The sequence below is a fragment of the Saimiri boliviensis genome, chromosome 1 (genome assembly GCF_048565385.1).
Source record: "Saimiri boliviensis isolate mSaiBol1 chromosome 1, mSaiBol1.pri, whole genome shotgun sequence".
Lineage (NCBI taxonomy): Eukaryota > Metazoa > Chordata > Mammalia > Primates > Cebidae > Saimiri > Saimiri boliviensis.
In genome coordinates, this window is record NC_133449.1 from 194670127 (window position 1) to 194693550 (window position 23424).

The window sequence follows — 23424 nt, forward strand, 5'->3', positions numbered from 1 at the left end:
ACTCTCAGATGTTTAATTTACTTAACAAAAGTTCATGTAGCGCTTGCTATATACCAACCAGTTCTAGGTATTTGCAAATATTGGAACTTTGTAATAATTCTCTGTAGTAGGTGTTATTAATATCTCCATTCTACAAACACAGACTGAGGCAGAGAGTTTAAGCAAGTGGCGGGAAGTCACACAGCCAGTACGTGGCAAAGCAGGGATTAAGCACTCCTGCAGTCTGCTCTTAGAATTCGCGCTCCTTGCCCGGTTGCTTCCCCCAAATAGTTATTATTAATTACGAGAAAACTCTGCAAATTGCAAAACGCTCTACCACCAAAGATTAGCACCCTAAGGCAAAATGAGCCCCTTACCACTCCCTCGATGTTCCCCAAGCGCTAAGTTCCCAGTGGACGTTGCAGTGAGCCCAGATCGCGCCACTGCACTCCAGCCTGGGTGACAGGACGAGAGGCTGTCTCAAACAAACAAAAACAACAAAGTCAGTAAGTGGAGCGTAGTTAACCCCGCCAACCGCCAGTACCCACCGCGGCCGCCACACCCGCTCCCTCGCCTCGCCCCTCTCCGCCCACGCCTCTGACCCCGCCCCTCGTCCCAGGAGGCCGCAGAGGCCGAGCCAACGCCTCGCGGGCTTCCACGTACGCACTCCAACGCCGCGCCCCGGAGGAGAATACATCCGGGTCACTAAAGCCGGTGTCTCAGGCTCCGCCCCTTCCCCCCGCCCCCCCCCCAAGGGCTAATCCCCACTTCCGACGATTTAGGGCCTTTTCCGCTTCTCTTTCCCCTCCTCAGGTGCGCCCCTCTGAGCCCCTCGCAGGGACCCGGCGGCTCGCTGTGATCCCGAATCTTCCCCTAGGCGCGGACCTGCTCTGCGGTGTATCTTTGCCGGGCGTCCTGCGCTGAGGCCTGCCGCGCGCCGTGAGTCCGCGCAGACCTGACCTCGCGTCTCGCAGCTCTGTTGAGGCCGCCGCCGCCTTCTCGGGATGCCGCGGCCGGGGTCCGTGCCGCGCTGGGCTGCCGCCGCGGGCCGCTGGGGCTGCAGGCTGCTCGCGCTGCTGCTGCTGGTGCCGGGACCCGGCGGCGCCTCTGAGATCACCTTCGAGCTTCCTGACAACGCCAAGCAGTGCTTCTACGAGGACATCGCTCAGGGCACCAAGTGCACGCTGGAGTTCCAGGTATCGGGGGCCTGGCAGTCCCTGGGCCCCAACTCGCGGCTCCGGGCTTGGGGCTGTTACTTGAGGGGATGGCCCTTTCCTGTCGGCGTTTCCCGTTCCTGGGGCTAATTCAAAAATCGCCTCTAGGTAGCTGATGCCCAGAATTTGACTTTCCTCTTCTAAACCTTGAGCGAGAGATGTTAAGTCCAGATGTTAAAATATGTGAATTTCAGAAATACTGCTTCTAGTCTTTCTTTGCATTCTCGTTTTTAAGGCCTATTGAAATTTCTCCCTTAAAAGATTCCCTTAAAGAAAATTATTTCTACTCTATAGTTCCCAGTGTCAATCCCCTACTCTCTAATCCGCACCTCCAATTTAATTGGATTTGAAGTGCTGCCAGTGTCTAACTTCATTGCTTTTCAGTTTTACCAATATTAGGACTGTTGGTTAATGCGGTCCCTGTCGTTGGAAGAGCTCCACTACAGGTTGAACGGCCATTTGCCAAGGATGTTGTAGAAAGAATTTCTGTGATAAGTGAGAGGCCCCTTCTGATCTCTGGGATTATACAAAAAAGAAACTTTATTTAACAGAATGTGGTTTCGTCAGTTGGTTAGAACAGTCTTTACTGAGTTCCAATTTTGGTTGGTTGGCACATTGAACATTTGAATAGCTATTGAATACTAGGTGCTAGTAATACAGAAGTGGTGGAAACAGACAGGGTTACTTCCATCATTTATGAATTTATGATTCCTCTCTCCTACTCTTTTTTTTTTTTCTTCAAACTTTTTTTTATTGCGTTTTAGGTTTTGGGGTACATGTGAAGAACATGCAAGATTGTTGCATAGATACACTCGTGGCAGTGTGATTTGCTGCCTTCTTCACCATCACTTACATCTGGCATTTCTCCCCATGCTCTCTCTCCCCAGCTCCCCAACCCCCGCTGTCCCTCCCCTATTTCCCTACTCTTCTTAACTGGTACCTGCTCATTCATCAGAACTGTGCCTTAAGAGCAGTAAATAGGATCCACGAAGGCTTTCTTTGGAAAATTATTTTAAGTTGAACTTTAAAGGATGGGCTGTAAATACCTTGGTAAGGGAGGAGGGGGAATAGCCTGTGGTAGTAGTGAACACTGAGAATTTGAGGGCCGTAGAGAAAGGTCCAGTATGGTTGGGAATAAGGAGCCAGAGCAAGGGGTCAGCAGGAGCAGGCCAGATAGTGTTTTGCTGACCATGTTAAGGATTTGTTTTTCATGAAAGCATGGGAAGCCATCAGAGGGTTATAAGCAGTTTAGTGATATGACCAGAGTATTCTTGTAGCTACACTGATAATAACTTGTGCAGGTAGAGAAATGGTGGTAAGATGTTGCAGACTGGATGTGGAAGGCTGATTAGGAGGCTATTGTGGTGGTCCAGACAAGAAATGATAGTGGCTTAGAGCAGTGGGGTAAGTGAAAAGTGAAAGGATTGGAGAGAATGTAGTAGGTAGAATCAACAGGACTTGGTGATTATCTGGCTATAGTGAGTCAGGGAGGGGAGGCCAAGGATGACCCTTAGGCTTACTTACCTTCATGGATTAGCACCAGGGAACAGAAAAGAAGATAGCAGGAATTGTGATAAAAAGTATAAGCCAACATTTTCTTTGTTTGAATTTAATAAGCAGTTCCTGGATTTTTATGTGTGCAGACTCGGTGATTAGTGATAAGGGTAGTACTACAATGGCTAACAAATTAGCATCTGTTATGTGTAGACAGTATGCCACGCATTTCAGGTGTATTCTCAGGGAAGCTCAATAGGAAATTGATACAGTTCTTACTCCTTTTTTACTGATGAAACTGAGGTTTAGATAGGCTAACCTTGGATAGATCCAAGGGCACAAAACTTAGAAGTAGCTGAATCAGTAATGCAATCCCAAGTTAAATTCTTAACTTTATTATACTACCTCCCAGAGACTGACTTTGACCTCAGAGAGCTTACATAAACCTGTATAGTCATATAATGTTAAATGCAACAATAAAGGTATACACTAGGTATAGTACTGGCAGAAGACAGAAGGATCTTCAGGGGAAATTCAGCTCAGGAGCTGATGTTAGAGCTGAGTCTGAAAGATAAATAGGAGTTTCTCTATAAGTTAGCAGTGGAGAGAAGAAAGAGCCCTAGGCAGTCATGTTCATGACAGTTCCAGCAGACCTGAAATTAGCCTGAGTTCTATTGCTAACGTTTGTGCATGGCATTAAAATATACACTGAATAATAATAGTTTTGTGACTGTAGTTATATATATTAATAGTCACAAAACTATTATTACTAGCTTTAATATAAAGCTGTTATAATAGCCTTGTGACTGTGAGTTCAAGGGCTTTGGGGGCAGTTTGTCAACATTATTTATTGATAACAGTGAGATTGATGATTTGCTCCTGGTCTCAGTGAGACTACACTCCCAACCTAGAGTTCTGCTGTTGAGACTGGCTACATAGCAGGAAAATGCCTATGTGACCAACAACATATTTAAAAATGCAGTCCAGACTTTATTTTGGGTTCCCTGGTTCCAAGGTGTTTTCTTCCCACACCTGGGTGGTTCCAGATCTGAGAGGATATGTGTCTGGCCACAGACCTAACAGAGGGGAACAGAGGAGCCCACACCTGACCTTTTCAGACCTCTTGCTGTGAGACAGCCTTTGGCTGTGATATTTTATGTTATTTTCTTGTAATAAACTGTAGATTTGCAAACACTGTCATTTTGAGTCCTGTGATTGTTTAGCAAACCCATTGAATTGCCACTGTCAGTGCAGATGTAAAGCAAAGACTTGTTCAGAGAATTTCTGATAATGTGGTATTTTAGGAACATAGAACGAGTAACGGTGTGAATAAAAGAGGTTCTAAAGCTACCTGGGAGGAAGAACAGGTGAATAGTATGTCATTGTTAACAGTCTTAGATTTTTCTGCAGGCCACAGGTAATTATCAAAAGGTTTTAAGTGATTCCTCAATGGGGAATGAGGAAAGATGAGGAGATTGGCACCCCTCCTTCCCAGGAGACATTTGGCATCATGTTGGGAGAAGGGTAGCGACCTGCATCTAGTGGGAAAAGACCAGATAAGCTGCTAAATGTGCCACAGTGCACAGGACAGTACAGGCTCCTACAATACAGAATTAGTCTGCTCAAAATGGGAACAATGCTAAGGTTGAGAAACCCTGAGTTAGGCAGAAGAGACTGGGTAGTGGGAAGACCTTTTAGGAAGTTGTGGCAGTAGTCCTGTCTGGATTGTGGTTTAGGAATGCAGTGAATTTGAGAAGGGCAAAAAGAATGAGAGATTTGTGTGACCATATGGATAGACAGGAACACTTAGTTTGGGATGATCCTCAGTTTCAATAGTAGGTGATTAGACAGGTTTAAAGGGATACTATTAAGTGAGATTACTTGTTTTAATGTTTGATGGAAGAGAAGTAGGGTGATGATAAGTTCTGGTCTTATTCAGTTTGTATATATGTGTTTGATCATTCAGAATACAATGGTCAAGTATGAATAACTGAGTACAGCAAAATGAAGTTATTATTTTCACATGGATAAAAAGTGAATCCCCATCCTTTTTAGTGAGGATGGGAATTGGCAAATGCCCAATTGATAAGACAGTTATATCAAAACATTTTATCTTTATGTTAACATTTACATATTTTTACAGTTTCCTAAGTGCATAATTATTTTCATTTGATTATCAAAATGATCTGTAACATAGTTCAGTTAGTCATCCTTCTCTCTGAAGTGGGAAAAGGTCACACAGGTCACAGATCCTTCTTTTAAGTCCAAAGTTTGAAAACTCTGTTCTACAGACCTAGAATGTCAGTATGCTAATCAAGAGGGTTCAAGGTTGAAAATAATCTTGTGCTACCCATCACATGGTGCTTTGGGAACCCTTCAACCCAATGTCTCTTCCTAATCATGTCTTTCACAAGTGGATACTCTCATTATATTCTCACTCTGTTTCTTAACCTCTCTCCACTCCCTCTTTCCTCCTACTCAGTTCTTTCTCATGTAAGGAAGGCTTTCTCTTTAATCCTTTCCCCCTTTTGTCCCTTACAATATTGTCCAGTGACCACAGGAAAAATCTTCCCTCCTCTCTTTGTACAGCCCAAATGGCTGGAATTGTAACTGATTAAGCATAAGCTCTTGAAAAATAGTTGTACAGTTCTGTTCAGACTGATGTCACCTACCTCCAGCCTTCCTTTCAATATGTTTCCCCTTAATACAGGCTTTCCAGATAAACAGACTTGTTTGCCTTTATGGTTTTTTTTGTTTTTGCTTTAATCACAAGAGTTTCGACAGTATTTTGTTTAATCAGTTTTGTGTCTCCTGAAAACAAGGTTGTAAATGATTATATACTTTTAGAATAGCCCACTCCATTACTCATCTCATCTCATATGTATCAAAGTCCATATATTTGACTATAAAAGAACTTAAGAAACACAACCTGTATGCAATTTGGCAGTAAAATGAGCCAATTTCTATGATAGAAGTATGCATGGAGTGTAATCCTAAAGATTGACCTACCTTATTACTTCACAGTCTGTGTGTGCTTGGATGATGCTAATAGGAAAGTGGGTGAGAAAATTTTCAGAAGGAAAATAGTGCAGGCAGTAAACTTAAAGGTTAGGAATATGACTTTGGAGTTCAAGTTCTGCCTGTGCCTCTTACTAGATAAATAGTCTTGAATAGGTTGCTTATTTAACATCAGTTTTTTTTTTTTTTTTTTTGAGACGGAGTTTCGCTCTTGTTACCCAGGCTGGAGTGCAATGGCGCGATCTCGGCTCACCGCAACCTCCGCCTCCTGGGCTCAGGCAATTCTCCTGCCTCAGCCTCCTGAGTAGCTGGGATTACAGGCACGCGCTACCATGCCACCATGCCCAGCTAATTTTTTGCACTTTTAGTAGAGACGGGGTTTCACCATGTTGACCAGGATGGTCTCGATCTCTCGACCTCGTGATCCACCCGCCTCGGCCTCCCAAAGTGCTGGGATTACAGACTTGAGCCACCGCGCCTGGCAACATCAGTTTTTCAACCTGTCAAATGGAAGGAAGAAACGTCTCTTGTAGGGTTGCTGGGAGATTTAAGTGATACAATAGATCTGCATTAATTAGCACAGTTGTCTGGCTAGTTCAAAGTGAATAAAAGTTGGAGAAAACTTGTTTAGTTTCTGTAAAATTTAGTTGAAGTAAAATCTCCTCCCAAGTTCCATCCACTGGTGAAAATCAAAAAATGTAAAATTGTCCGTGATAGTAAGTCCTTTGCTCATTACTTTATTGCCATTTTCATAGGAAATCTGATTAAATCTGATTAATTTTTCAAACTTTTTGCAGTGACTTTTTTTTTTTTAAATTTTTTACAGGTGATTACTGGTGGTCACTATGATGTAGACTGTCGATTAGAAGATCCTGATGGTAAAGTGTTATACAAAGAGATGAAGAAACAGTATGATAGTTTTACCTTCACAGCCTCCAAAAATGGGACATACAAATTTTGCTTCAGCAATGAATTTTCTACTTTCACACATAAAACTGTATATTTTGATTTTCAAGTTGGAGAAGACCCACCTTTGTTTCCTAGTGAGAACCGAGTCAGTGCTCTTACCCAGGTAAATAAAAAATCAATATAATGGTGGTATATTTAAAAGGAGGAAAAAAGCATAATTTAATATCATGCACTAACTGATGAGCATGGAATTTTGAGACTAACAATCTTTAAAATATATCTTATTTGTTACATAGTAGGCATTTCACAGATAACTATTATAGTGAAAAATAATGTGAAAGCTTTTATGAACTTTTAAGTGTAAAGAGAGAAAGAAGCATTAAAATATGAGGAAGTCACTAAGGTAGAAACATCAGTAGTAAAAGAAGTTTGGGAAGGCTGAGCAATGTTCCAATCGTCTGAAAGCATTTTCTTTAATCCCTGAAGGAATGTTGCTATCATACTCATTAGGCTGGTGTAACTGAAAGCAAAATAATGCCTAAATTAGTAGATAAACAGTACCACATGATAGCCTTTATACCATTACTTAGTGTTACTCAAGCTGCTGTTAACGGTAACTTGTGCTCTAACTTTAGGTGAAATAATAAGATTAATGGCAAGTCATTTCACAAAAATAGTTATAAAAGCTAAATTCAGTTTTGTTTTGGAGAAATAGAAGAAGATAGTGTAAAAAATTTAAACCCAGTGAAAAGCTATTGCTTAGGTGATGAGGACTGTTTTATTTTTAGTTCAAATACAGCAAAATCCAAAATGCTTTAAAATGCAAAACTTTTTTTTTTAGCTCCAACCTGACGCCCCAAGTGGAAAATTGTACATCTGACCTCATGACACATTGTTGAGAATATCATATACAGTTGCCTTAAGGCTATATGTATAAGGTGTATATGAAACATAATTGAATTTCATGTCTATACCTGGGTCCCATCACGAAGATATCTCATTATGTATATGTAGACATTCCAAAATCAGAGAAAATCTGAAATTCAAAACATTTCTGGTCCCAAACATTTTGGATAAGGGATACTCAACCTGTGTGGGCTTAGATCATATCTAAAAGTACTCAATTAGGCATGAAAAGGAATTATTTACCACCTATTCGTTAAAACCTTAAACTGGTATTTTAGTGTTCCCAAGTTCTATGTAGTCTCTTGGCCAAAGTCATGGTGAAAGAGGCAGTTTTAAGAATGTGTAAAAGCCTTAATTCATAAACCTGTAAGAATCAGCAAGATGTATTTAAATACTCTTAATTTTAGAAATGTTCTCTTTATTTTAAAGTCCTTTGTGAAAGACATTTTGCTTTATAAAATGATGTTTCTTTGGGGTCAGTACCTTAACCTGTATCCATTCCTTCATGAATTTTAACATATATAAGGCAGCTTATTCTAAAAACCTAAGTGGGTAAATATAAGAAATTAATGGTAATAAAGCAGTTAGTATCACACCCTTCTTTATCCATACTACATTTTTTATTTTTCTTAGTCCCATTTTTCTACTTTCAAAAAGCTAATGTCTTATATAATAGGGATATTTATAAAGCAACTTTTATTTATTATACTGATTTTTATTTATTAGCTTGTTGATGTGATGGAATACAAAAATTGATTTTCAAATGTTGAACCAGCCTTGTATAACTGGGATAAATCCCACTTGGTCATGATGTATGATTTTATATACATTGTTTGATATGATTTACTGAGGATTTTTATAGCTGTTTTCATAAAATTTATTGATTTGTTGTTTTTATTCTAATATCTTTGTCCAGTTTGTGTATTTGGGTAATATTGGCCTCATAAAATGAGTTAGGAAGTATTCCCTCTGCTTCTCTACTCTGAAAGAAATTGTAGGGAATTGGTATCATTTCTTCCTAAATATTTTGTAGAATTCATCAGTAAACTATTTGGTCCTGGTGCTTTCTGTTTTGGAAGGTTATTATTGATTCAATTTCCTTAATATCGGGCTATTCAAATTGTCTGTTTTTCTGTGAGTTTTGGCAAATTGTGTTCTTCAAGAAATTGCTCCATTTTATCTAGGTTATCACATTTGTATATGTGTTGCTTACAGTATTCCTTTATGATCCTTTTAATGTTTATAGGCTCTATAATGTCACATCTTTCTTTTCTGATATTAGTAGTTTGTGTTTCTTTTTTTTTTTTTCTGGTTCTTTTCAAAGAACCGGGTTTTGATTTTGTTGATTTTTCTCTATTAATGTCCTATTTTCAATTTCATTGACTTGATTTTAGCTCTAATTCTTATTTTTTTCTTTTTCTTTTTTTGCATTTTAGGTTTTGGGGTACATGTGAAGAACATGCAAAATTGTTGCATAGGAACACACATGGCAGTGTGATTTGCTGCCTTCCTCCCCTTCACCTATATCTGGCTTTTTTCCCCATGCTGTCTCTCCCCACCTCCCCATCCCCCTGTCCCTCTCCCATTTCCCCCCAACAGACCCTAGTATGTGATGCTCCCCTCCCTGTGTCCATGTGTTCTCATTGTTCAACACCCGCCTGTGAGTGAGAACATGCGGTGTTTGATTTTCTGCTCTTGTGTCAGTTTACTGAGAATGATGGTTTCAGGTTCATCCATGTCCCTACAAAGGACACATTTTTGATGGCTGCATAATATTCCGTGGTGTATATGTACCACATTTTCCCTGTCCAGTATACCATCAATGGACATTTGGTTTGGTTCCAGGTCTTTGCTATTGTAAACAGTGCTGCAATGAACATTCATGTGCATGTGTCCTTACAGTAGAACGATTTATAATCCTCTGGATATATACCCACTAATGGGATTGCTGGGTCAAATGGAATTTCTATTTCTAGGTTCTTAAGGAATTGCCACACTGTCTTCCACAATGGTTGAACTAATTTACACTCCCACCAACAGTGTAAGAGTGTTCCTATTTCTCCACATCCTCTCCAGCATCTGTTGTCTCCAGCTTTTTTAATGATCACCATTCTAACTGGTGTGAGATGGTATCTCAGTGTAGTTTTGATTTGCATTTCTCTAATGACCAGTGATGATGAGCATTTTTTCATGTGTTTGTTGGCCTTATGTATGTCTGCTTTTGTAAAGTGTCTGTTCATATCCTTTGCCCACTTTTGAATGGGCTTCTTTGTATTTTTTCTTGTAGATCTGTTTTAGTTCTTTGTAAATTCTGGATATTAGCCCTTTTTAGAGGGTAGACTGCAAAAATTTTTTCCCATTCTGTTGGTTGCCGATTCACTCTGACTGTTTCTTTCGCCGTGCAGAAGCTGTGGAGTTTGATTAGGTCCCATTTGTCTATTTTGGCTTTTAAAGCAACTTTTCATACTTTAAAATTGAAAATTACCAGCTAGTAAGTTCAGAATAAAATTACTGCCTAGTAACGCAGAATAAATGGTAAGAGTTTTACTCTCACCATTTTTTACCCATTGATAAAATGGTGGATTTAGAGTAGGCAATGATCACCAGTCACTACTAAAACCATTAAGTAAAAGGCTGCGGTGGAGGGGGGGGTACTTTTTAGTGAGTGGATCAGACTGCATGATCATTCACAAATGGAGAGATAACTAGGCATTATGTGTCTTGTGATAATATGCAGTAAGAAGTACACAACAGTGACTACTAGGCATTCCCACCCAGAACATTGCACCTGAATTCCATCAAGTCTCTAGCTCCAAATGCCAATTTACAAGACATACAGAGGATAAAGGAACAGCACGGGAATGCAGTTGGCAAAATCCAGAAAGTGAGAAATGCCGCAGGATAGGGGTTCTCTTTCCCCCAACTTTCTTCAGTAAATAGGTGGCAAGGAAAAAAAAAAAAAGCAAGGAAGAAAGCCTAAAGATTAATGAAGACTTAGCCAGATGATTGTGTTAACCTTACTTGGATTCTAATTTGAAAACAAATTTTGAGACAATAGGGGAAATTTGAATAGTATTTCCTGACTTTAAGGAACTGTTTTAAATTATTTTATGTGTTATAATACTATTGGGATTATGTTTTTAAAAAGTGTTATCTTTTAGTAATAACATATAAAAGTATTTGTAGCTGCAGTGATAAAAAATCTGGGATTTGCTTTAAAAATAATTGGGGAATATACGTGGAGAATGTAGATGATTAGCCATGTGCTAATTGTTATTGACATGATAGGGGTTCATTGTACTTTCTCATTACTTTTGGATATGTATGGAAGTTTTCACTATAAAAGTTTCTTAAAAAATCACATCTCAAAAGTTGTATGGATGCATGTAATTTAATTTCTGTGATTTTCTCTAATCCAGTAGTTCTTAACCCATACCCCACGGACAGGCTTGAAGGAGGTCCTAAACATTCCGCACTTGCATCAGCTCCTTGCTTTTATGTTTACTTTGCAGGTGAAGAATCCCTGGGCAACATGTCATTTTGAGAATACAGAGGAAGCAAAGAAATGCTAGAAGCACATCTCTCTCTAGCTCCTTATCACAAATTAGAAATCATTTTAGCACAGTTCTGCAAATTTTTCATTCTTAGGGACCCAAACAAAGCAAGGACAACAAAAAACATTTGACTCTTGTAATAGGTTAATGCAGTTTGTTTGCCTCCTAATTTCTTGCATTTTTAAAAAGTAGTTTTAATAGAGTATTTTAATAATCATTCCTTTCATACTTTGGTAGAACTTTATTAAGTGTTATTTTCTAATGTCTGTTTTCCTTAACTAAAATTAAGACAAACTTAGATTTGTTGTAAAAACTTAATACATGGTTTGCTGCATAAAATAATAATAAAACATATATTTTACCACTAGGATTAAGTTTGCAGCAATAGAAAAATATTAAACATGATATACAAAAAAATTAGTCACTTAACCTTTCTCAAAACAGATGGTATAATAAATGTATAAAAAGGCAAGCTGTTATCAGCTAAAGGCTCACAAACATTACACAGTGAAACTGAAACTTGCATCCTGTTGGGAACATACATATTGGTTTAGTTGACAGGCATGAGGGAAAGGGCTGATTTAACAAATAGATAAATATTTTTAAAAAGTTATTCCTATTCTGATATATCCCTTTCAGATTTAAAAGTTACCTAACGATTTTGATGTTGTGGCTGTTTTAAACATGGTTCAAAGAACTTTGACTAATGCAGCCTTTTATTTTTGTACCAAGTTTTGTTTATTTTTATAGGTATTTGGGCTTTGACTTATATTCTCATTATTGGTGAACTTACTGCCATTCTCGTCCTTCTAATTCTTCTTTAAAGAACTTGGGGTGGAAATTCTGTAGTCACCAACCTTAGCCGATAAGTATTTCTGCTATTGTTAGCTTAGTATTCCATCTGCCACCTTAGTGATGCCATGGCTGTGACATCTCAGTTGGGGAAAACAGCTGCTTCATGAGATCTCTAGCCTTAACAGTTGTCCTAGTGAAAATGAGTAGGAGGGTTTCACTGCAAGGACAACTGGCATAAATGTATGAATGAATGCCAGATTAGTAGCATGTTAAAAGAGGAATTGAGATCAAATTGAAAAAAAAGCTGAATATGATAGATGAAGTCTACACAAAGTATCGCACATACTGACTGAAAGTATTTCTGTTTAGATGGAATCTGCCTGTGTTTCAATTCACGAAGCTCTGAAGTCTGTCATCGATTATCAGACTCATTTCCGTTTAAGAGAAGCTCAAGGCCGAAGTCGAGCAGAGGATCTAAATACAAGAGTGGCCTATTGGTCAGTAGGAGAAGCCCTCATTCTTCTGGTGGTTAGCATAGGGCAGGTATTTCTTTTGAAAAGCTTTTTCTCAGATAAAAGAACCACCATAACTCGTGTTGGATCATAACTACATTTTGAGAATTGATGCACCATTGCCACTGTAATTGCTGTCCTCTAATTTAGGTACTGAAGAACTTAATATTGACAACATTTTTAAAACCTTACTCATACACTTGTTGGGAGGGATGTACAATGCATATCCCCAAACTGTGGAAAGGACACCTTTTTTCATTTGTAAAGGTGGAAAAACTTTGGAACTCATTTTGGGCTATTCATGTTAAATAATCAATACCAATGATCTACTCTGTTCTTGGTTGTTTATATCTACTCTTGGCACACTAAACTTTGGTATTTTGATTCCTTTTAACCATTTAAAACTACTTTTCTTATAGGTAGTTGATATTTTAAAAACCTTAGATTTAATGTCTACGTGTGTTATGGAGGAACAAAATTGCCTTTTAATTGTTTATAAGAAAACCAAATGTGATGAACTGTAGCCCAAGCCCTGTTCTGCACTGTTCAATTTTATGGAGGAAAAGAAATCTACCATAAGAATGCTAATTAATATTGATACATCATGGTATAATTTATTTCTCACTAGCTTAGAAAATGTCAAACTTTTGTTTTTTGGGTTTATTCTATGATTTATAACCAGTTATGCTATTTTTTCATAAAGGCATTTGTAGCACACAGAAAACAGTGTGTTGAGTAGCATAATAGAGTTTATACAGGCCTTAAAAATCAGACTGTTTATAGCAGGTAGAAATATTACAGAATAATTTAAGACACTACAATGGGGGCAAATGAAATAGGAAAATTTTTGTTGAGTTACCTGTACTCATTACATTTGCAGTGCTTTCACAAAGAAAAAAGGAGATATGTTTAATTTTAACATTTTAATTCTGTGGCTCTTGCCCTTATATGACTTTAATGTCTGTGAGTCATTCCCAGCTTAAATGAACAATTGTTAATATTAGTATCACATAAGTGCCATACATTCTATCCTCATAGGTGTGATGCACTGAAAAGTTAGTTGATTTAATTTTTTTTTTTTTTTTTTTTTTTTTTGTCTTGCGTATTTTATTTCTGTAGTTTCTGGTTAGCTGCCCTAAAGTGATTTAAAAATTTAGAATGCTTTGTGTTTCCTATTTGGTAATCTTCATTGACTGTTCTTTATTTAATTAGTATTAAATAGTGCATATTCTGTACACTATAGAGTTTACATTGTTTGCATCTTATAACTTGTATAGATTGAGCTGACTGAAATAAGATTTTGTTCTGAGTATTATCTGATAGAATACAAGATGATTCAAAATTGTATAGATATTTAAAGCTTTTCTGCTGTTTTTTTTTTAATTGCAACTGCTTTTCTGCCATGCCTCTCTTCTCCACCCAAAGGTGATGAGTTCTGAACAAGACTGTCATATTGTAGAGACTTTGATATGTGATACCATAGAATACAGATTGGATAGCCATCCTACTCACTTACCGTTACTGACTAAAGTTTAACTCTTAATTCTAAGCTATCTTAAAATGCATATATACACTTCTTGCATGTAAGAGCAAAACAAATTCAAGTTGTCATGCTTGTTAATTTCAGATGCCACAGTACAGCAGAGTGAACATGTTTCCATCCCTTTCATTTTTTAAGATTTTTGAAGACCAAATAACTAATCTTTAAATAATATTTATCAATGGATTAAGAAGTAAAGTTTAAGATTTTGCAGATTTGTCAATTTTGGTTATTGTATTGAAGTTGTCCTGCAGCTTTATATGTGTCCCTGTCTATTTAAATTTGAGAGTTGTAAGCACTAATGTTAATGTGATTGATCAGCATGGGCATATGTAAAATGTCCTTTTCTGGTTGCGCCTCTATGCTATTGTGTTCAGATACTTACACCATAATTAAACAGTAAGGTATAGATCTTGCTGAATTTGGCATAGATAGTGCACTCATTTAATCTGTACCTCTCGAAACTTCATGATACTAGAATATTAACCACAAATAATTTTTGGTGAAACTATTGAGATATATTAAAATTTTTGAAATCACTACTGTTAACCTGTTATAGACAATAGTGTGGGCTGAGTCTAGTTTCTGTGTAACTGGTTAAATTTTGATGGTTGTTTATGCTCAACTGGATATGTATATGTAAATTAGAAAATACATACCTATCCAGACATAAATGCTAAGTAATGTTTTTTTCTTCCTCCAACTACATAATTTGTAGCTCATCATTTTTCCTTAATCCTTTCCTAATGTGTTGCAACAGTTTGAATTTTCCAAATATTTATGTTTGGACATAATGGCTCAGAATACATATCTGAACATCATAGTTGTATATATTTTTAAAGTATAATAAATAATGGAAAGCAACTTGATATATAAGTTTATACTAAAATTTCAACTGTGTGAAGATAAATTTTAAAAAATTACTTTGCTAATAATCTACACATTTTTTTTTTTCTATTAAACAAATGGTTTGTGTTTCACAACTTTCATCCAAGCTTGGTAATAACTTTGAAAATACAGTGGACTAAAAAGCAAATTTATTCTTTCAAATTTCATTTAAATCTCTGTACTATGCATTTTTGTTTTAGTTTGTAAATGTGTAACATTTATAGTTAAATAGGACAAAGCAGACCCTATGACTATTGTTTTCAAAAATTAAATTAATATATAAATAATTCAGAGGGGTTTTTCATTTACTTTTGAAAACAAGAAATTTCTTTAACAGGATTGCACCTACCAATTTCTTGTAGAATAAAAAAAATCTTTCAACAAACTGACTTCACTCATTTCTGTCAGGATTTAAATCTTTCTAAAGCTCCTTATAGACTTAAATCCTGGAGTACAGTTCTATAATGAGAATGATTATTTATTGGTATTTTATTCAAATATCTGAGGGACTGTCCAAAAAAATGAAAGAGAAATACTACGTCTATACTGCCTAATTTTTAACCTCCTCTTTGCATTCCTTACTGAAAGTTTGTGTAGTTCAAAAGCATTTAAATCATCAGTTGCTCCAAAGAGGTCTTAATTTTTAAGTAAATTAACTTTAGGTTGTATAATACCCAGTTGTATCAGTGATTTTCTTAATAATGTGGTCAGAGGGGACAGTCTGGTTCCTGGGCACAATTCTCCAAAAACAACAGGGAAATAACTGTAAATGTAGGTTAACATTTATTGAATGCTTACCTTGTGCTAGGTGCTGTGCTGAGTATTTGTATTGACATATTTAATCTTTGCAATGATTCCATGCAATAAAGATACTACTCCCATTTTATAGATGAGGAAACTGAGGCATAGAGGGGTTAAGAAATCTCATCTCACACAGTAATTAGCAGAGTTTGAATATGAACTATAGCAGTCTGGCTCCAGGGCCCTCTTTCTCAAGCACTATGTAATACTGCCTTACAAAAAACAATTAAGGATAGATCTCTGAAGGCTTAGCTATCTTAATTTCACTATAGCTCAGCAGTGGTTCAGTGCTTTGGCTTTGGAGTCACAGCCCAATTCAAGTCATGGTTGTGTGACTTTGAATTTTATTAACTATATATTTCTGTTTTCCATCTGCTGCTAAGGTGTTGCCATCTGGTGTAAGGAGAATGAAATGTTTATGAAACACTGAGGATCAGTGCCTAGCATATGCAAGCACTTAGTAATTCTATTTTTATCATTAGTCTAATTCTGGTCTCTTGATCTTTTTTTAGTTCCTAAAGTCCTTACTATGACTTCTATTCATGTGGCTCCTATATGAACAATACATGACACAACTATGAAAGTGTTTGAATGTCTGTCATGCACATAATGATCTGCTAGAAGTTTCAAAAATTAATAAGACAGGCTGGGCGCGGTGGCTCATGCCTGTAATCCAAGCACTGTGGGAGGCCAAGATGGACAGATCACTTGAGGTCAGGCGTTTGAGACCGACCTGGCCAACATGGTGAAACCTGTCTCTACTAAAAATACAAAAATTAACGGCCTGGTGGCGACTGCCTGTAATTCCAGCTACTCGTGAGGCTGAGGCAGGAGAATTACATGAACCCAGGAGGCGGAGGTTGCAGTGAGCCAGTATTGCACCACTGCAGTCCAGCCTGGGCTACAGAGCAGGACTTGGTCTCAAAAAAAAAAAGACAGTAAGACAGTCTGACCGCCAGGAACATAACCTAGTTGGTGTACATGGGATAGCTGTATGAGCAACTAATGTCACACAGGTAATGAAGCAGAATGGATTCTAAGGGTCTACAATATTTACAGAGTACTAAAGGAATAAGAGAATATGAAGTTCAAAAGACTTATTCCTTAGGGAGTTTTACATCATCTCCCCACAGCAGAAGCCCTGGTTATGTGACTATGCCAGTAATTGAGTGGTTTATCCAGTTTATGGATATGGGTATTAACCAGTCCCTCTTGCTACAGATTGAAAAACATGTTCTTTAATTTTGTTAACAATAAAAGTGATATTTGATCTCCTGACTAACTTCTCCATCTCAAGAGTTTCCCAATTCTGGAGGAAAATAAAAGGATGTTATCCTATTTATATCATTAGGAAACAGCTTTCTTGCTGAAATTTAAATAAAAAAGTGACACTGGTCTGGCATACTCTGTTTTTAGTGCTGGAGGATTCCTAATGATCACTACTATCTCAAAAAGGCAACAGCATAAGAATTTGATAAGTAATTGTTCAAATAACAAAATCTGCCCATAATTCCATCATTCTTTTTGGTGTATTTCAGTTTTTATAGGTATTTGTGTATTTTTTTAAAGAAATTGGTGTTGTACTGTCTATAACAAATTTTTACACTTTTACATTTGTGAAATTATATAGAAGAGCACATTCAAGATGTACAATTTAATGAGAAGAAAAGCTTTAAAACAGATACTCATATATCCAATGCTCAGGTAAAGAAATATAACATTGTGAATACCTTAGAAAGCTCCTATGTATCCTTTCCTGGTCAGTTTCCTGAATCACCTCAAGAGAGAGAACCAATGTTCTGCTTGTAATGCAAATAATCTTTTCTTCGTATTTTTACCAGTTAAGTATACTAGTTCTCACATTTTTTTTTAATTGCTAAATCATCATAAACTGATACTTTTGTAAATACACAATCATGTACTTGAATGCATTGGCACTGTCAGATTACTGTCAGCATTTCTAAAGTTTATGCATGTTTACTCACTTTATGTGCTTCTCTCTCCATCAACCAATGACAGGTGATCAATATGGGATCCGTATGGGACCACATTTCAAGTAGTACTGAGTCTACATTCCTTAAAAGTAGTTTAAACAATCAATTAATAAAATGTAATAAAGTATTAAATTATATTTAATAAATAGAAATGTCACTTTTTTGTGACATGCTGAACATTTAGCGTCATCCATGATGATGCATATGGCTATAGTTTTTGTTATTGTGTTTTATCATTAATATACCACCATTATGTATCTCTTCCATGAAGGCATTTGGATCATTCTGCCTTTTTTGCTATTTTGAACAAAGCCACTATGAACATCCCTGTATATATGTCAGGCTGTACCTGTGTATGATCTTTTGAGAATACATCTAGCAATGGAATTGGTGAGTCATATGTGTATCTTCAGATTTACTAGGTAATACTTAACTTTTCCAAAGTAATTAATCAGTGCTTTCACCAGCAGCATTAGAAGGTTCCACATTTATAAAACTTTGGAAAGTCTGGGCTTGTAATGTTACCTCATTGTTGCTTAATTTGCATTTCCATGAGGTTAATTATTTTTTTATACAAATTTACTATTTGAATTTCTCCTTTTTTCTAAGTTGCTGTTTAAATCATTTATCCATTTTTAAAACTTTGACTTTTTTAAGTCAATAAAATTCCTTCATGTACCAAGAATACTTAATCATTTGGTTATAACTGTTTTAAATGTCTTCTCACAGTTCTTTATCTTTCTGCTCCTAGTGAAATGTATCCATATTTTTCTCTATTTTTGGTGTGTTTGTGTCTTGTTTGAAAAATACTTCCCTTAGGTCATGAATATCTTCTAGGCTGTGTTCTAAAATATGTGTAGTTTTGTCCTCTACTGAAATTGAATTTTGTTTTGTGGGTGAGGTGGGTATCCAGGTTCTTTTTCCCCCTCTCATTTCCTGAAAAGTCCTCTTTCTCAGTTGGTTAAACATGCCATTTCTGTCATCTATGAAATGCTCATATTTACATGAGTCTGTTTCTGGGCTCTCTTTTATTACATTGATCAGTTTGCCCATATATCAGTAACACACTGTCGCAGCTTTTTAAAGTCTTGATATTTGGTAAAAGAAGTATTTTTATACCTTGTTCTTCAAGATTTTGGCCGTAATCAGTTCTTTGCATTTTTACACAAATTTTGGAATTTCAACGAAACAAAATTGTTAGGATTTTGATTGGGATTGTATTTTACCTGTGAACAAATTCTTTATAATAGGGCATTTTTTGGTGAGTTAATGTCTTTCCATTGTATGTTTGCATAAAATCATAATTGTCTTCATAGAAATACTGTATACATCGTTAATTTTACTTTCTTGTATCTTTGTTTTTGATGCTATCATTATAAATGATATCTTTTAAGTTTTTAATTTTTTGTTGGTATGTGAAAAAACTTTAAATTAATTTTTCTATTCAGCAAACTTGCAAAAGTCTTTTGTTAAGTCTAGTAATTTATACATTCTTTTGCACTTTCTATAAGTAATCATAGATTTGTCTGTCTTTGTATTCTCCCTTTCTTTACTTTTTCTTGCCTAATTACATTTGCAGGGAACTCCAGTATAATGTCGAATAGGTTATGTGTAGGCATTCTTGTTTTGTTTCTGTTTTCTGGGAATGCTTTCAAAGTATCCTGTAAGCATTTTATGATATTCTTATTAAATTTAGAAATTTTCACCTATCTTTAGTTTGCTAAGTTTTTTGTAATCATAAATGATAGAAAATTTTGAATTTTATTAAAAAGCTGTATTGAGAAAATCATTTTTTCTGCCTTTATTCTCTGAATGTGGTCAGTTACATGAACTGGATTCCTGTTAAGCCAGCCTTTTCTTCCTAGGGTAAAAACAAACTGGCATGATGTGGTTTATTTTTAATAACTGGATTTGTTTTAAGATTTTTGCTTAATATCAAGCCTGGTTTAGCCTTATAAAGTGAGTTGGAAAGTGGCTTTCTTTTCCTGTTTTCTGGGAAAGCTTGTAGATAATATTTATGTTACTTCTTCCTTGACTGTTTATTAGAAATTGTTAGGTAAAGTGTGTTTGGGGTCTGGTGTCTTTATAGGATGCTGATTCAATTTCTTTTTGTTAATAAGGGTCAGCTTCTCTGTTTCTTATGTAATATTGGTAAACTGCATATTCCTATGAATCTTTCCGTTTCGTCTACACTTTCAAATTTATTAGTACTATGTTTTTCTTGTATACTTAACATATGCCAGATCTGTAAGGATGGTACCCTTTGTATTCCTTATATCTTTTTTCCTTGACTAGTCTTGCCAGAGGTTTATCACATTTATTATAAATTTTTTTAAAGCCAGTATTTTTGTTTTTCTTCTTTGTTACATTCGTTTCTGTTTTATTGATTTCAGCTTTTTCTTTCCATGTTAATTTGCCATACTGTAGTGGATGGTTAGCTCAAATTTTCGACTTTCTATTCTCATTTACATATTTAAAGCTATAGATTTCCATCCAAGTGCTATTTTATCTCTTGTTTTAGTTTTCTCTGCTGGGTAACAAATTACCATAGGTTTACTGGTTTATAACAGCATAATTTTATTATCTTACAATTTCTTGGGGTTAAGAGTCTCGACATGGCTTAGGGTCCTCTGCTTAGGGTCTCATAAAACTGCAGTAAAGTCAGCTGAACTGCATTGTCATCTGGAGCTCACAGTTCTAACTTAATCGGGTTGTTGATAAAATTTAGTTCCTAGAAGCTGTAGAACTGAGGTCTTCAGCTACTTAGGGCTGCTCTTCTATATAAGCAGTGCACAACATGACTATTTGCCTTTCTAAAGTCAGCAGAACTTCTGACTAGAATCTGTTTCAGAGAATGCCAGAAAGAGTTCACTTGGTTAGGTCAGAATCACCTGGGATAATCTCCCTTTTGATTAAGTCAGAGTCAACTGAATAGTCACTGCTGTGATGGCCACTTGGTAAATGGGCCCATTAACCAAGCCCTGGGTTGGCTGGAGAAAAGGACTGACATCCACCAGACAATTCATCTTGTTCCCCTTATTGCAAATCTCCACCTGATGCATCCTGTTAGGCACTTATGTGGGACATGAATATCTTAACATGATCTCACTACTCCAAGAGGCTTATCTTTAAGTCTCACCAACAGATCGTTTACAAATTTTCCATTTCATTTTTCTAAGAACCTAAAGCTGGATGATCTTAGACAATGCCTATAAGTCAGTGTATTTATCAGTCAGGTCATCCCCTCCTTTCTTGAATGGGAATAACCAGGTTGATAGCTAGAAATTGCCCACCAGGAAGATTCCCTGTCCCCATATCAATGCATGGATCAGAAATTGTCTCACTTCTAAATGTAGAAGGAGTGATGGAGCTAAAAAATTACCACCTGCCAATCATCACAGTACTAGCTGATTCAGGCAAGAATCATTGATGGATGTAAAACTTAGTAGGTGAAACTGCTGAACAGAATTCTTACATGGTCTCACAGTATCTCCCCATAAATTGCTTATAAATAACACAGAAAAATAGTAACTTTACATTGAAGATACCTGGCCGCCAACCCCTTGATCAAATGATCAATGTTCACCTCACCAGTAAAAGGACTGATTTGTCAGTATCATGTACTTTGTGACATGATATGCTGAGGAGAACAAAGCATCCTTTCTATGCTATTCTAATGCATAACCTAAATCTGATCAAGGGAAAACATCAGAGAAACTCAAATTGAGTAACATTCTCCCAAATAAATGTCCCATACTTTTCAAAAATGCCAAGGTCGTGAGTGGCAAAGAAAGATTAGAAGAACTGCTACAGACTGAAGAAGGGTAAAGGGACATGAAAATCAATACTACATGTGTTCCTGGACTGGATAGTAGACTAAAATTTAGAAAAAGTAAAAAAAAAAAAAAAAAAAAAAGAAAAATTGTCTCACTACGTATCTGTCTCCCAGATTAGACAATAAAATCTCCATGAGAACTAGGACTGTGTCTGCTGTTCACACAATATCCCTAATGCCTAGCACATAGAATGTAATCTAAATATATGTGGCATAAGTGACTGATGTATTTTCTTGAACATTTGGAGAGAAAATGTTAAGGAATTAAACTTGTAACCAATTTATTTTTTAGTACATGTGACTATATTATGAAGAACAATGCAAAATTTCGAGCAATTTAAAAGAAGATGGAACACTTCAAGTAAATTTGCCCTTGACACTAGTGACTTCAGGTTCTTTTATGCATGTGACCTAAGTGGTGAATAGGGAAGTACATGTTTATGGAATCTGTCATGGGTGGTATTTCAGTGGAAAAACTTGAAAAGCATTGATTTTGCAGGGTTGCCAGAGAAAGAGGAACAGGCAGAGGAAACTGAAAGAATGTTAACAAGCAGGATGAGCATAAAGGCAAAGTGGGGTTGTCAACATCAAGGAAACAGAGTGCTGGAAGACAATGGTCAACTTTGTCAATCACCAAAGAGAGACTCCCAGGGAAAATTAGGGCAACAAAAGTATCAATTGGATTTAGGAGGCCACTGTTTACCCAAAGAGTTTAGGTAGAATTGTTGGGAGGTGGAGCAGTTGGGGAATCAACTGTGTGGATAATGAATTGTGTTGACATGGTACATAATACGGCATTTCTGACTACATTGCAGCACACCAAGTAATTACTACCTGAAGTGCCTACCTTCAATAAGCCATCCTGTTGCTGGATGGGGAAAGGGAGGAAATAATTCTTAGCTTTACCTGTACTGTGTTTCTGAGACTCAGGTATGGACCTTCACTCCGAATTTATTATCCATGGTCTCATCTGAGATTCAGTAACTGGTTCTCCTTTGGCAGGGAGTAGAGATTGCCTGAGAATTAAAAGGGGAGGGAGATTTCTGAACTGGGGCTCTTAGATTATTACTAGGATTGGGTGCCTGAGGCAGCAATGGTAAGATCAAGTTTGGAGCTTTATAAGGCTTCTTAGGCTTTATTTACCTAATTGCTTTTTTGTTCTCTCTTGATATTCAGTGGCGTTCCAATCTGTTCGGTTGTGGAGAAGGAACCTGAAAAAAGGGATCTTTCCCAGGGTAGTTTTTGGGGGCAGGAGCTGATGTGCTGCCCACCCTAGTCAGGGGTATGGTTGGCTGCGGCAGTCAAGTGAGAGAGCCGTAAAGGGGCAGGAAAAGTCAAGAGACTGTCTTAGGGAACGGCGAGAGTCTCTGTGCCTCCGAAGGGTCTACGGCTTTGTCTGGTCTGTAAGGGGCAAACACAGTGGAATTCCTTTCCAGACTTTCTGGCCCTTGACGTCCGGCTTTGGGGTACATGCCAAAGAAAAAAAAAAAAAAAAAAAGGCAGGGAGAGTCCACTAGCCTTGGTGACAGTTCCCCATTGTGGTTTCCCCTCCTCCACCCTTCTTTGCGAGCTCCTTCCTTCTGCCGAGTGTTCCCTCCACGTTAACCCCTGACTCGCAGCTGTACTGCCCCGGCCCTCGGCGCCACGTCCCGGCTGGGGCCTGCGTCGGCAGCGCAGCAGCCCGCCCTCGAGCGACCCCTCCGGAGCGGCGGGGCAGGTGCCGACGGCAGTCAGGCCTGGAGAGCGAAGACCTCCGAGGGCTGAGGCAGCGCGTCTGCGGCGGCGTGGGGCCGCCAACTCACCAGCGTCCTGCTCCGCGAGCGCGAAGGGGTGCACGCTGCGGTGGCAGCGGGGACGGGGTTGCTGCCCGCCGCGGAAGAGGCGGCCCCAGCCTCTCAACGCCCGGGACAGGACGCCCACCGCCTGGTCGCGCTCCGCCGGAAGGGAAGACTGAAGAGCCGCGCGCTCCCCAGCAGGCAAGTGCC

At 37.6% G+C, this 23424-nt stretch overlaps 2 protein-coding genes and 1 long non-coding RNA gene across 5 annotated transcripts in view; 2 read left to right on the forward strand and 1 right to left on the reverse strand.

The window, feature by feature from the left end:
- Nucleotides 1-717: 717 nt before the first annotated feature.
- On the forward strand, nt 718-15194 carry TMED7 (transmembrane p24 trafficking protein 7). Its single transcript, XM_010339679.3, has 3 exons — nt 718-1175; nt 6532-6777; nt 12239-15194. Exons 1-3 carry the CDS (start codon nt 984-986, stop codon nt 12473-12475), a joined length of 675 nt encoding a protein of 224 aa, XP_010337981.1. The 5' UTR covers nt 718-983; the 3' UTR covers nt 12476-15194.
- LOC141580595 (uncharacterized) lies at nt 4819-23325 on the reverse strand. 2 transcript variants are annotated; one of them, XR_012512847.1, is made up of 3 exons: nt 23242-23325; nt 22346-22455; nt 4819-6205 (listed from the first exon to the last, which is right to left on the reverse strand). It is a non-coding gene; the product is annotated as an uncharacterized LOC141580595 (long non-coding RNA). The 2 variants fall into 2 exon arrangements; XR_012512846.1 differs by lacking the exon at nt 23242-23325 and adding an exon at nt 22583-22668.
- Nucleotides 15289-23424, forward strand: part of TICAM2 (TIR domain containing adaptor molecule 2) — a 44348-nt gene continuing 36212 nt past the window's right edge. Inside the window, exon 1 of one of the 2 annotated variants that reach the window (XM_074382419.1) lies at nt 15289-23415. The gene's annotated coding sequence lies outside the window, so the exon portion shown is untranslated. The remainder of the gene's footprint in view (nt 23416-23424) is intronic. The other variant, XR_012512845.1, reaches the window with a different exon arrangement.